The sequence below is a fragment of the Malus sylvestris genome, chromosome 6, assembly GCF_916048215.2.
Source record: "Malus sylvestris chromosome 6, drMalSylv7.2, whole genome shotgun sequence".
Lineage (NCBI taxonomy): Eukaryota > Viridiplantae > Streptophyta > Magnoliopsida > Rosales > Rosaceae > Malus > Malus sylvestris.
Genome location: NC_062265.1, coordinates 33,423,139 through 33,435,898, shown reverse-complemented (window position 1 = coordinate 33,435,898; position 12,760 = coordinate 33,423,139). Strand labels below are relative to the sequence as shown.

The following is a 12,760-nucleotide window of genomic DNA, read 5'->3' as shown; positions in this document are numbered from 1 at the left end:
TGGAAAAAAATGTTGAAAAAGAAAAAAAAAAGGAAAAAAAAGTCGAAAAAGAAAAAAAAATGGAAAATTTTTATTTTGTCAAGAATGGGATTCGAACCCATGCCCTTTCGGACCAGTACCTGAAACTGGCGCCTTAGACCAACTCGGCCATCTTGACATTCCTGATGAGTTTGGGCGTTTAAATAATTTAGGCGATTTAAATTTTCAATGATTCATTCGCATTCATTTGGGATTGTAAGCAGTTTCTTTTAGCTTCTCATGCACTTCTCTTTATTTCTAATCATTAAATTAAACAAATCAAGTAGAAACAACATGCGGTAGGAACAAGCGTTGTGTGAGAAGTTAAAAACAGTGTATGTTTATCATTTTCATTCTTAAAATTCAAATACTTTTTAACATCTGACATACTTTGTTGATGCACAAAACCGGAGGTCTTGGAACAACGTAAATCCGACCGTGAATCTGCAAGTAAAGTAAATAACATAAGATGTATCGTGGTTCACCCCAAGATTTGGGCTACGTCCACACTGATTATGTATTTCTCTGTTTGTGAGGGAGAGAGATGAAGAGAGCCTCTGTAATGAGGGTGAGGCTCTGAGAGGGGTGAGAAGGCTTAAGAAATGACCTCCCCCTAATTGTGAGGGTGATGAGTCCTTTTATAGAATAATGGCTTCTCACTTATTACATATTTGCCCATTCCTTTATTACATAATTACATTTAAGTACCCCGAGTATTTGTACGAGATCTAAATACGGAGACCCTAAGGGCTGGTTTGGTATTGCTGTGCTTTGAAAAAAAGCTGCTGTGAGAATAAGCGGCTGTGAAAAAAATCAGCAGAGTGTTTGGTAAACTTTTTTGTAAAAGTGCTTTTGAAAAAAAAAAACAGTCTGATAGTGGGTCTTTTCATTAAAGGAGCACTGTAGCTCTGTGTGCTTTGAAAAAAAGCCAGTTTTCCAAAGCTACAAATAGCAGCTTCAACTTTTCCCTTTGATTTCAGCTTATTCTCACAGCAACTTCCAAAATAAGCCTTTTTTTTTTCAGTTTACCAAACACCTAAAACCCTCACAGCTTTTTTTCATGGATGTTTTTTTTTTAAGCACCTCACTCCCAAACCACCCCTAAGTATGGTATAAACAGTAGTCCCCCAAGTCTTCAGTCAAGATAGTCTTTTGGCTGGAGACTTGAAATTCAGTCCATGTGTGGGCCGAAGTAACTAGATATCATCTAGAGCTGAATACTCGATATGAGGCGGCGCTCAATGTGAAATGAGGCTCAACTAGATGTAGCACATGTTAAAAGGCTGCTCAGCTTGTGGCTGATGTTGCCTTAGTTGGCTCGGCTTGTGGCGTTGGAGGTGAGGGAATCCCTTTTATAGAATAAGGGCTTGCTCCTCAATACATAAATGATGAGCTAGAGTCGATGCTCGTGGCGAAGCGGTTGCTCAGTAGGAGGCGATGCTCTCTAATGATGGTGAGGGAGTCCCTTTTATAGAATAAGGGCTCTCTCCTTAATACATGAATAATGGGCTAAAGTTGATGTTCTCTAATGATGGTGAGGAAGTCCTTTTTATAAAATAAGGGCTCGCTTCTCAATACATGAAGAATGGGTGCTCTCTAATGAAAGTGAGGGAGTCCCTTTTATAGAATAAGGGATCGCTCCTCAGTACATAAATGATGGGCTAGAGTCCCCTAAGTATTTTTCATGAGGCCCAGTTGAGGCCCAATATATGGTACATAATGTAGTCCCCCAAGTCTTCGGTCAATAGAGTATGTTGGCTGGAGACTTCAAATTGAATCCATGTATGGGTCGAAGTGGCGGTTGTTCGGAGACGGTATTTGTATACCCTGCACTGAAGCTTTGTAGGTGAAGCTTTGCAAGTGAAGCTTTGCAGCTGGAGCTCTGTAAATGGAGCTTTTTAAGCTAGAGCTTTTGTAAATAAAGCTTTTGAAGTTGTAGCTCTATAAATGAAGCTTTTGAAGCTAGAGCTTTTGTAAATGAAGCTTTTGAAGCTAAAGCTTTGGTAAATGAAGCTTTTGAAGCTAGAGCTCTATAAATGAAGCTTTTGAAGCTGATTGACATGAGTGATGCTCATGAATGTTTATGTTGATTGACATGAGTGATGCTCATGGATGTTGATATGAGTGATGCTCATGAATGTTGACATGAGTGATGCTCATGAATGTTTATGTATGATTGATAAGAGTAATGCTCATGAATGTTTATGTATGATTGATATGAGTAATGCTCATGAATTTTTATGTATGATTGACATGAGTAATGCTCATGTATAATTTGAAGTACTGGGCGTAATTTTGATCACCTAGTTGGTGATAATAGCGGTAGGCTGCCGAATAATTTTAGAGTACCGGACGTACTTTTGATCACTTGGTTGGTGGTAATAGCGGCAGGTTGCCGAATAATTTTGGAGTACTGGGCGTACTTTTGATCACCTGGTTGGTGGTAATAGCGACAGGCTACCGAATAATTTTTGTAGCACTGGACGTACTTTTGATCACCTGGTTGCTGATAATAGAGGCGGGGTGCCGAATAATTTTTTGTAGTACTGGGTGTACTTTTGGTCATCTGGTTTGTGCTATTTTGGGCTTATGGGCATTCGCCTTCCACACAACATTCCAGCCCATTTACTTTGGGCTTTGCCGTTTTTTTTTTTGGTATTATTACCCTCTGATGAGGTTTATACAGATATCTCCGAGAGATAAAAAAAATAAATTACATCATACATCTGTCAAAAAAGTAAATCACATCATTCTGGTGGGGTGTTTATTCCTAACTTTTGCTTTCTACTTTTGCTTTCTCTTTTGCCTTTTCTTTTCACTTTAACATCATGGTGTCGTCTGTGAAGAGTGGGAACATGCACTCCTTCATGATGAGAGTCTTTATCTTTTTCAGAAGTTAATGCCTTTCTAAATGGCTCTTGCTTCGACGTGACCGCTCTTTATCCTTCTCCCGGTCCCTGTCACCCTTGCGGTCACGTTCTCTCCTGTCTCTATCACATTCTGAATGGCTCTTGATGCTTTTCTTTGTCTCTTAACTTTGCTGCAATCTAGTGTACAGTCGAGTGCACAGTTGAGATCAAGAACCGAAGAACTGACCTGAGATGGTAGCAACCGAGGCCGTGCTTGGTGCCATACTTGAGTTCCCCAATGTAGTAGCTGCCATCGGAGCAAGTCTGCACTCCGACGCCGTGGCTCTGCCCATTGCATCACTCCCCTGAAACTTGCACAACCAATAAGCTGGATGATAGATCCAAAGAGAAGGAAAGTGCAGTTAAAGGCCAATCCAACGACTTTCCAATAAGAACCCAGCAAACCATCCAACACTTCAAACCACTGGATGACATGGTTCTTAAAGCTGACATTTTCCTTTTCTTTTCGGCTTCGATATTCGATGTAGAGAATGCTGATCAGATAAGCGGTCTATCTCCCCATGATTCCGTAGAAGACCTGGAATATGATTCCCGAGAGCATTCCCAATTGGGAGAAAGAGTAGGGCAGAGTCAGCAGAACCTGAGCAACCTGGTTTGATGCGCAGCTGAACCAAGCGTCGTAGATGGATCTGCCATGCCAGAGGAAGCTTCTGAGGTTAAAACCAGAGTTATCATCTGCTGCGTGTTCTTCTTCTTCCTCCCTGTCAACAGTCTGGTTGAAGGTTATGGCTTCTTCTGATTGCTTCTGTGCTGCAATTGCTGACAGATTAAATGATCTCAACTCAAACAAAAAAAAAAAAATTTGATTTTCTTTTAGGAGATGGAAATGTGTGAAGAGGAAGAGAGTTTGTTAGGGATTTAATAAAATGCGAGACTCTCTGCAGAATCGGTTACCTTCTTTAACTCCTCACACTCTAGAGAGAGAAAGTAGAGATAGAAAGAGATGGGAGATGGAGAAAGATAGTGATTTATCTTGTTTTGGTCTTTGAATGAATGAAAAGAAAGCAGAAAAAGAGGAGCATTTCCAGCAACCGAAGACGATTTTCCTCTGCGTCGGCTTTTTCACGCAGGAAGGAAGGAACTGTGTTTTTTTTTTTTAATTCTTGGATTTCTTGAAAATGTTTAGGGTTTGATTGATTAAATGGGTGAAGGGTTGGTGGTGTCGTGGAAGCAGGAAAAAGAGAGAGACTGGCCTTGGAGGAAGGCAAATTTGATGGGAATCAGAGAGCTGCTGCTTGCCACTTTTTTAGAAATGCACCAAGTACAACACCAATAAATAAAACCCAGAGAGAGAGATGGAAGGTTTTCTGGAAAAAATCCAAAAGTGAGGTTTTGGGCTCTTGGGTTTTGCATATTCATGGCGGAGGTGAAAAATTGAGAGAGAACTGACATAGCTTTTCGTGTCGATTCCCACAGACGGCGCCAAATGTTGATGCACAAAACTGGAGGTCTTAGAACAACGTAAATCCGACCGTGAATCTGCAAGTAAAGTAAATAATACAAGATGTATCTGGTGGCAACTGCTACGTTGGGGAACATAAGATGTATTCGGTGGCAGCTGCTACCATGTCATCCAATGGTTCGAAGTGTTGGATGGTTTGCTAGGTCCTTACTGGAAAGCCGTTGGATTGGCCTTCAACTGCACTTTCCTCATCTTTGGATCTATCATCCAGCTTATTGGTTGTGCAAGTTTCAGGGGAATGGTACAATAGGCAGAGCCACGGCGTCGGAGTGCAGACTTGCTCTAATGGCAGCTGCTACGTTGGGGAACTCAAGTATGGCGCCAAGCACGGCCTCGGTTGCTACCATCTTAGGCCAGTTCTTCGGTTCCTGATCTCAACTGTACACTCGATTGCAGCAAAGTTAAGAGACAGAGAAAAGCATCAAGAGCCATTCAGAATGTGATAGAGACAGGAGAGAATGTGACCGCGAGGGTGATAAGGACCGGGAAAAGGATAAAGAGCGGTCAGGTCGAAGCAGGAGCCATTCAGAAAGGCATTAACTTTTGAAAAAGATAAAGACTCTCATCATGAAGGAGTGCATGTTCCCACTCTTCACAGACGACATCATGATGTTAAAGTGAAAAGAAAAGGCAAAAGAGAAAGCAAAAGTAAGGAATAAACACCCCACCAGAATGATGTGATTTACTTTTTTGACAGATGTATGATGTAATTTATTTTTCTTATCTCTCGAAGACATCTGTATAAACCCCATCAGAGGGTAATAATACCAAAAAAAAAACAAAAAGGGCAAAGCCCAAAGTAAATGGGTTGGAATGTTGTGTGGAAGGCGAATGCCCATAAGCCTAAAATAGCACAAACCAGATGACCAAAAGTATGCCCAGTACTACAAAAAATTATTCGACATCCCGCCTCTATTATCACCAACCAGGTGAACAAAAGTACGTCCAGTGCTACAAAAATTATTCAGCAGCCTGTCGCTATTACCACCAACCAAGTGATCAAAAGTATGCCCAGTACTCCAAAATTATTCGGCAGTCTGCCGCTATTACCACCAACCAAGTGATCAAAAGTACGCCCAGTACTCCAAAATTATTCGGCAACCTGCCGCTATTACCACCAACCAAGTGATCAAAAGTACGTCCAGTACTCCAAAATTATTCGGCAGCCTGCCATTATTATCACCAACCAGGTGATCAAAAGTACGCCCAGTACTTCAAATTATACATAAGCATTACTCATGTCAATCATACATAAACATTCATAAGCATTACTCATATTAATCATACATGAGCATTACTCATATCAATCATACATAAACATTCATGAGCATTACTCATATCAATCATGCATAAACATTCATAAGCATCACTCATGTCAACATTCATGAGCATCACTCATGTCAACATCCATGAGCATCACTCATGTCAATCAACATAAACATTCATGAGCATCACTTATATCAATCAGCTTCAAAAGCTTCATTTACAGAGCTCTAGCTTCAAAAGCTTCATTTATAAAAGCTTCATTTACAAAAGCTCTAGCTTCAAAAGCTTCATTTACAGAGTTACAGCTTCAAAAGCTTCATTTACAAAAGCTCTAGCTTCAAAAGCTTCATTTACAGAGCTTCAGCTGCAAAGCTTCAGTGCAGGATATACAAATACCGCCTCCGAACAACCGTCACTTCGGCCCATACATGGATTCAATTTGAAATCTCCAGCCAACATACTCTATTGACCGAAGACTTGGGGGACTACATTATGTACCATATATTGGGCCTTAACTGGGCCTCATGAAAAATACTTGGGAGACTCTAGCCCATCATTTATGTACTGAGGAACGATCCCTTATTCTATAAAAGGGACTCCCTCACTTTCATTAGAGAGCACCCATTCTTCATGTATTGAGGAGTGAACCCTTATTTTATAAAAGGGATTCCCTCACCATCATTAGAAAGCATCAACTCTAGCCCATTATTCATGTATTGAGGAGCGAGCCCTTATTCTATAAAAGGGACTCCCTCACCATCATTAGAGAGCATCGCCTCCTACTGAGCAACCGACTCGCCAAGAGCATCGACTCTAGCCCATCATTTATGTATTGAGAAGGGAGCCCTTATTCTATAAAAGGGACTCCCTCACCTCCAACGCTACAAGCTAAGCCAACTAAGGCAACATAAGCCACAAGCCGAGCATCCTCGCAACATGTGCTACATCTAGTTGAGCCTCATTTCACATTAAGCGCCGCCTCATATCGAGTATTCAGCTCTAGACGACATCTAGTTACTTCGGCCCACACATGGACTGAATTTCAAGTCTCCAGCCAAAAGACTCTCTTAACTGAAGACTTGAATTACTACTGTTTATACTATACTTAGGGCCTCCGTATTTAGATCTCGTACAAATACTCGGAGGACTTAAATGTAATTATGTAATAAAGGAATGGGCAAATATGTAATAAGTGAGGAGCCCTTATTCTATAAAAGGACTCCTCACCCTCACAATTAGGGGGAGGTCATTTCTTAAGCCTTCTCACCCCTCTCAAAGCCTCACCCTCATTACAGAGGCTCTCTCCATCTCTCTCCCTCACAAACAAAGAAATACATAATCAGTGTAGATGTAGCGCAAATCTTTGGGTGAACCACGATAGATCTTGTGTTATTTACTGTACTTGCAGATTCACGGTCGGATTTACGTTGTTCCAAGACCTCCGGTTTTGTGCATCAACATACTTAACTAAAAATCACTTCCATGACCTAAAAATTGAAGTTAAAAACACTTTTGAATGTTAAAAAGTGTTTGTAACGTTTCAAGAAGCAATCTCTAACAGGCTCGCAACAACCCCACCAAAACTTGAAGTCTTTTCAATTGAACACCCTTCAAACTAAACCAACGTTTCTCTTATAGATATGCCTTGTAGTTGCAATCTTTCGCGACGTCAATATTCCCCAACCATCAAAATAATTTTTCTCCCTTTACAAAGCATATATAATTAATGTATTCTACAGCATTCCAGATCATAAGGAAAGACCGAGGCAAATAGCAACGAAAATGATGACCACTGAAACAAAGTTATCAGATGAAGGTGCTCCACTTTTATAATTGTTGGATAGGTTTACAATGTCAACTGATACAATATTTGAACGGAAATTAAATCTAATATTGTTTCTCTAAATTAATTATCGAAGTTGCATACCTCTCACATTTTAATGATTACGTATTGTAAGGAGATAAATATTTCATGCACCACATGCTGCGCCGCAGCAGGCCCATTCACCGCCGTCATACTCTGTATCGGTTGCTGTGGTTTTCTCTTTGGCCACACCACCCGCACACGAAAAAACTACGGCGGAGACAACACACAGGCTGAACAAAGCTGCCCATAACACTAACCAGTTAGCACCACCACCATCACTAATACTTCTTTCTCTCGATACTCTCACCATCTAATCTTTTAAACTATAATTGTGTGTGTGTGTTACAGGTTGCTGAATGAAAAGCCCTAGCAAAAACATCCCTAGCAAAAACATCCCTCTCTTTATAGATAGGCTTCTTGAATTAATAATAATATATTGTTCTAAAGTCGACATTCCAAGTAGAATTATTATTTGTTCTTAGTGGGATCTGTGTGTCTGTGTGTGTGTGTTTACTATTGGACTTTGGTACGTGATTTTCCTAATTGGGGTGTTTAAGGTAGTAGAATTGGCAGGCAAAAACAACAGAGCTCAGAGTTTGACACTAAAAATTATGATTTGGGATTGCATTCACATCCCACTCTGGCCTTTTCCGTATTGAAGTTGAATTGTCACTAGAGACAGTGACAGCCAAATTGGTTTTGTGTTTTCTATGAACGGTTAAATTGAACATAAATTCAATCATTATGAATGCATCTCCTACACTAGTAGTGTGCGATGGCGACTAAATTAGAATGTTTGAATCGAAACCAACTATCCACTGTAGTACTATGCACTCCATACATTAGTACAACGGCGAGTTTTCTACACTAGGCCTTCTACAGTAAACTGATGAGTGATGCTTTGTTTTTTACGAACTGCTAGCTAGATTGGAATGTTTTAATTGAAGCACACAAGTCCCACTATCTAATGTAATACTAATTTATCCATACACTGATGCATTGTATAACTTCTACTTTATTAGACTGCATGCGCTCAGCACTTCCGTGAAAATTATCATCACCAAATGGCCATCATTTTCCAATATGTACAATAATTTAAGAGAAGATGAATATATCCTTTCTGAGATTGTGACTGGAGAAGGCTACAACTAGTCCAAATCTATCTAGGTTAATGGTGACCCATTAGAGATTTAAACTGTAATAATTAATCTGCCTTTATCCTGAGATCCATCTGAGTGAACCATATCTAGTCAGCAGTCATGTAATATTATAATTATTAGTGGAGCAGATATTTGAGAGCTTGAGGAAGCAGCACTAGGGATGGAAAACTAATCCATTGGATTGTTAAACGATATTCGTTAAGATCCATTTAATTTGATATCATCATAATATAGACGTGAGATTGGTAGTGGTGATGATGATATAAAGTAAAATCAACTAAATGGATCTTAATGAATATCCATTAACAAGGCAATGAGTTGATTTTTAACCTCTAAACAACACTATGTGTATCCAGGTGGGCTTTGCTTCTGCTGCATATCATGCATGCATGTGTCAATAATGTACAGAATGGGACCGCTCATGGTAAATTTGACCTTTTACGGATGGAATTTGATAGACATTTACTCGATCGGGAACATGTTCGGGGCCAGCCAAGAAAATGGGAGCCATTTCACAAAGCCTAAAGTGATCAACTAATCAAATAGAACCAATGCTGTGATATTGATATATATACATATGTGTATTATACAGTTTTATATATGCACATATATAATGTGTTTTATTTATACAAATCTGCACACAGTGAGTGATACATGTGTTCCATGGTATGAATAGTCCATGGGATTATAGTTTCATCTGATTTTCTTGTCTTTCACTGGACCTCTAGGAATTTTGTTGAGAAACTGAGAATCAAACTTTCTGTACGATCTCTTTATCTCTCGGCTGATTTTTCCAGCTAAACGATCAACATCTTCCTCAAATCGCTCGTAGAGGAATGGTAGCGTTTCCAAGCAGATGAACCCTTCATTTGCAAGCAAACAAAGTGCCAATTAGTTAACCTAATTGAATAAATCACGGATCCGCCCATATACATATACGTATATATACATATACATACATATATATATATATATATATATATATAATAGAATAAGGTGACAAAACTTCTTACCCAAGTAAAGAAGATTCAGAAAGCTGAAATAGTTTCCGATCACAGACAAAATATAGAGACAAATGATTGTCTGAAAATGTAAAGAGAATGAGTTGTTAAATCTGTTAATTAGTACCAAGTTTAGTCATTAACCAAAACAGGTACTTGGTTTTTAATTATTCAAAAAATTCCAATCTACCAAGAAGAAGAATGGGAAGTCTCTTCCGCATGCACTATCAAGAACTCTTGATAAGAAGTGGTTGAATCCTTTATGGGCAGTGGAAGCTACTTGTTTGAATGTGTTTTCATGTAATATCATTTGAGGTACCATAGGCGGCGGACTGCATAGATAAATATGTTAATTATTCAATCTAAATAAAACTAATTTAAATTGTTAAGCTGATATCATAAGAGTTAATCAATTAGCAAAAATGAGATCGAGAATGTTACAATTTGAATATTTCTGCAGCCATGCGCCATATGAAGATTACCAACAATGTGGTAATCGAGATGTGACAGAGAAGCGTCACGAAATTGTACTCGACAACTTCGAAAAGAAACCAGATTCCCGTCATGGCAATTAAAAGGACAGCTGATACATATATATTCCTCCACAACAACACATCCGCCACTGCAAAATAAATGTGATTAATTACTACTCTATCAAATTTAATTCAAGAACATGATTATTAATTAGCAGATCACATGGATGAAGATGATATACATCGTTACATATACCTTTTCCACCTCCTAGAACATGATATATTGGCCTTTCACGTCCGAAGAGCTTTGCACCATGGATTACTCCATCGTCATCAGAATCCGACGAATATACTAATCCTGGCTTTCTAGACATACCTTCTCAACTGATTAAACTTAATTATTTGTATGAGTGCTGCTAATTGATGATAAATGTTCATCACCACCAACTTATATATGATCGTGATTCATGAGGGGGGTTCTAAGCTTGGTGGCCAAGTAAGTTTGTATAAAGTAAGGAATGGCTTGGGGAATTGGCTTGAATATTTTTCAAGGTTGCTTTGCATGCCCGCTAGGTACATTTGGAAAAGCATAGTACTTGATCTTGTCTTGGATGACTAGTTCTCCTTGACGTTCTACCACGTTCCATGCTAATCGATGCCTCCTACAAACGTTTTTCATCCAACTTTTACGAAGTGATATTCTAAACTAATTTATTTTGTTGGAAGGAAGATTTGTGCCTGAATAAAATAGACGAACATACTGTTCTGATCAACTGGCTTGTACTTTGTATTTTATCCTAAATTAACTTAATTTGTTGGAAGGGACATCTATGTTTGAATAAAATAAACGAACATACTGTTCTGACAAACTGGCTCGACTTGCTTTGCATTAATCAGATTGGCTCTGGATGTAGTTTTTCCACTGTTTTTAGCGAGAGAGGAGGCAAGAAAAAAGCCAAAGCTCTACAACTTTGTCGATCAGCAACGTAAATTACGGAATCATTCATTCATATTTTGTCCTTTTGGCAACTTTACTGTTCTTAGAATATGGTCCCACGTCAACTTCATACTCATACACCAATAAAGTGAATAGTATCATGATTGACTTTTTAGTGTAAAAATGTGTTTTTTCGTTAAAATGAACAGTACCGGGTGCTTTTCGTTAAAGTTCCCTATTGATAGGAAAACTAATGAAAAGAGCTTGAAAATTTTGAGTTTTAATGATAAGAACAAAATAAAGGGTAAAGTAAATAGTATCAGGATTGACTTTTTAGTGTAAAAATGTGGTTTTTCGTTAAAGTGAACAGTATCGGGTGCTTTTCGTTAAAGTTCTCTTGATTGATTGGTCTTTTTTTTTTGTTAATTAGAAATTACAATAATAAAATTTAGTAAAACTTCTAATTCACAACCATAATGTCACATCCTAGTCTCGACTTCATCGTAGCACGATATTGTCCGCTTTGGGCCCCAGCCACGCCCTCACGGTTTTATTTCTGGGAACTCAGACGAGAACTTCCGAGTGGGTCACCCATCGTAGGATTGCTCTCGCCCGAACTCGCTTAACTTCGGAGTTCTGATGGAACCCGAAACCAGTGAATTTCCAAAATAGCTCGTGCTATATGAGGTGGACATGTACATATAAGGCACATCACCCCCTCTATGTTGGTTGATGTGGGATGTTACACACAAAGTAACCTTTGGGCACATGGAAGGGACACTCTTGAGGATAGGAATATTGGATCGATTTCTTATGATTTAGAATAATGTGTTGATTTGGTATCTAAATTATTACTTAGGTGAAAATTAAGTTGCTAAATTGTTTAACAAAAATTTAAACTCATTAAAAGCTGTCAATTCATCCTTATTATAAGATTTAAAGTTATTCTATTTAATTTTTCATTACTTTAAATCACGTAATTTGTAAATGAATGTGTGATACACTTTGTAGAGTAAATTGACAATTTTTAATGAGTTTATCAACCCATTTTTTCGAAAAAAAAAGAGAGTTAATTTTGATGGGTAAATTGATAAAAAAAATAATGGTATTATCACGAAAAATGTGTCATATGGCTTTAAATTAAACGAGAAATTGAGTACAATAAATTTGAATCTTATGTTAGGGATAAAATTGACAATTTATAATGAGTTTAAAGAATTATTTTTTTTGAAAAAAAAATCAAGAACTATTCAATAATAATTTAAAGATCAAATTGATAATTTACTCTTTTATTTATGAAAAGAATTAAGAATAATTACCCAATAAAGTTATGCTGTAATCCATCATCCATTCTCAAATTTTCAAGTACATGCATCCTTTACCTTTACCAAGAAAAAGGAAACATTGAACCCAGTGCCAGTACTTGCAACACGTTTTTGTAATGTCAGAATCATTTTGTCGGGCAAGTCAAAAACTAACTCATCTTCTTCAACCTGGGTTATTGGAATTGGATATTGGGAGATATCCTAATGCAGAACGCCAAAAAGATAGAGGAAATGTCAAAAGACACACGAGGCTTGACAGAAAAATGATAAAAGACCAATGCTCAATTCTTTGTTACCATAAAATTATAATTCCAAATTGTC

At 38.2% G+C, this 12,760-nt stretch overlaps 1 protein-coding gene and 1 non-coding gene across 2 annotated transcripts; both read right to left on the bottom strand.

The window, feature by feature from the left end:
- Nucleotides 1–76: 76 nt before the first annotated feature.
- TRNAL-CAG (transfer RNA leucine (anticodon CAG)) lies at nt 77–157 on the bottom strand. The gene has a single exon. It is a non-coding gene; the product is annotated as a tRNA-Leu (tRNA).
- A 9,089-nt stretch (nt 158–9,246) lies between these two features.
- LOC126625302 (reticulon-like protein B9) lies at nt 9,247–10,700 on the bottom strand. The gene is made up of 5 exons (XM_050294388.1): nt 10,434–10,700; nt 10,146–10,326; nt 9,895–10,036; nt 9,717–9,786; nt 9,247–9,566 (listed from the first exon to the last, which is right to left on the bottom strand). Exons 1-5 carry the CDS (start codon nt 10,549–10,551, stop codon nt 9,397–9,399), a joined length of 681 nt encoding a protein of 226 aa, XP_050150345.1. The 5' UTR covers nt 10,552–10,700; the 3' UTR covers nt 9,247–9,396.
- Nucleotides 10,701–12,760: the final 2,060 nt, after the last annotated feature.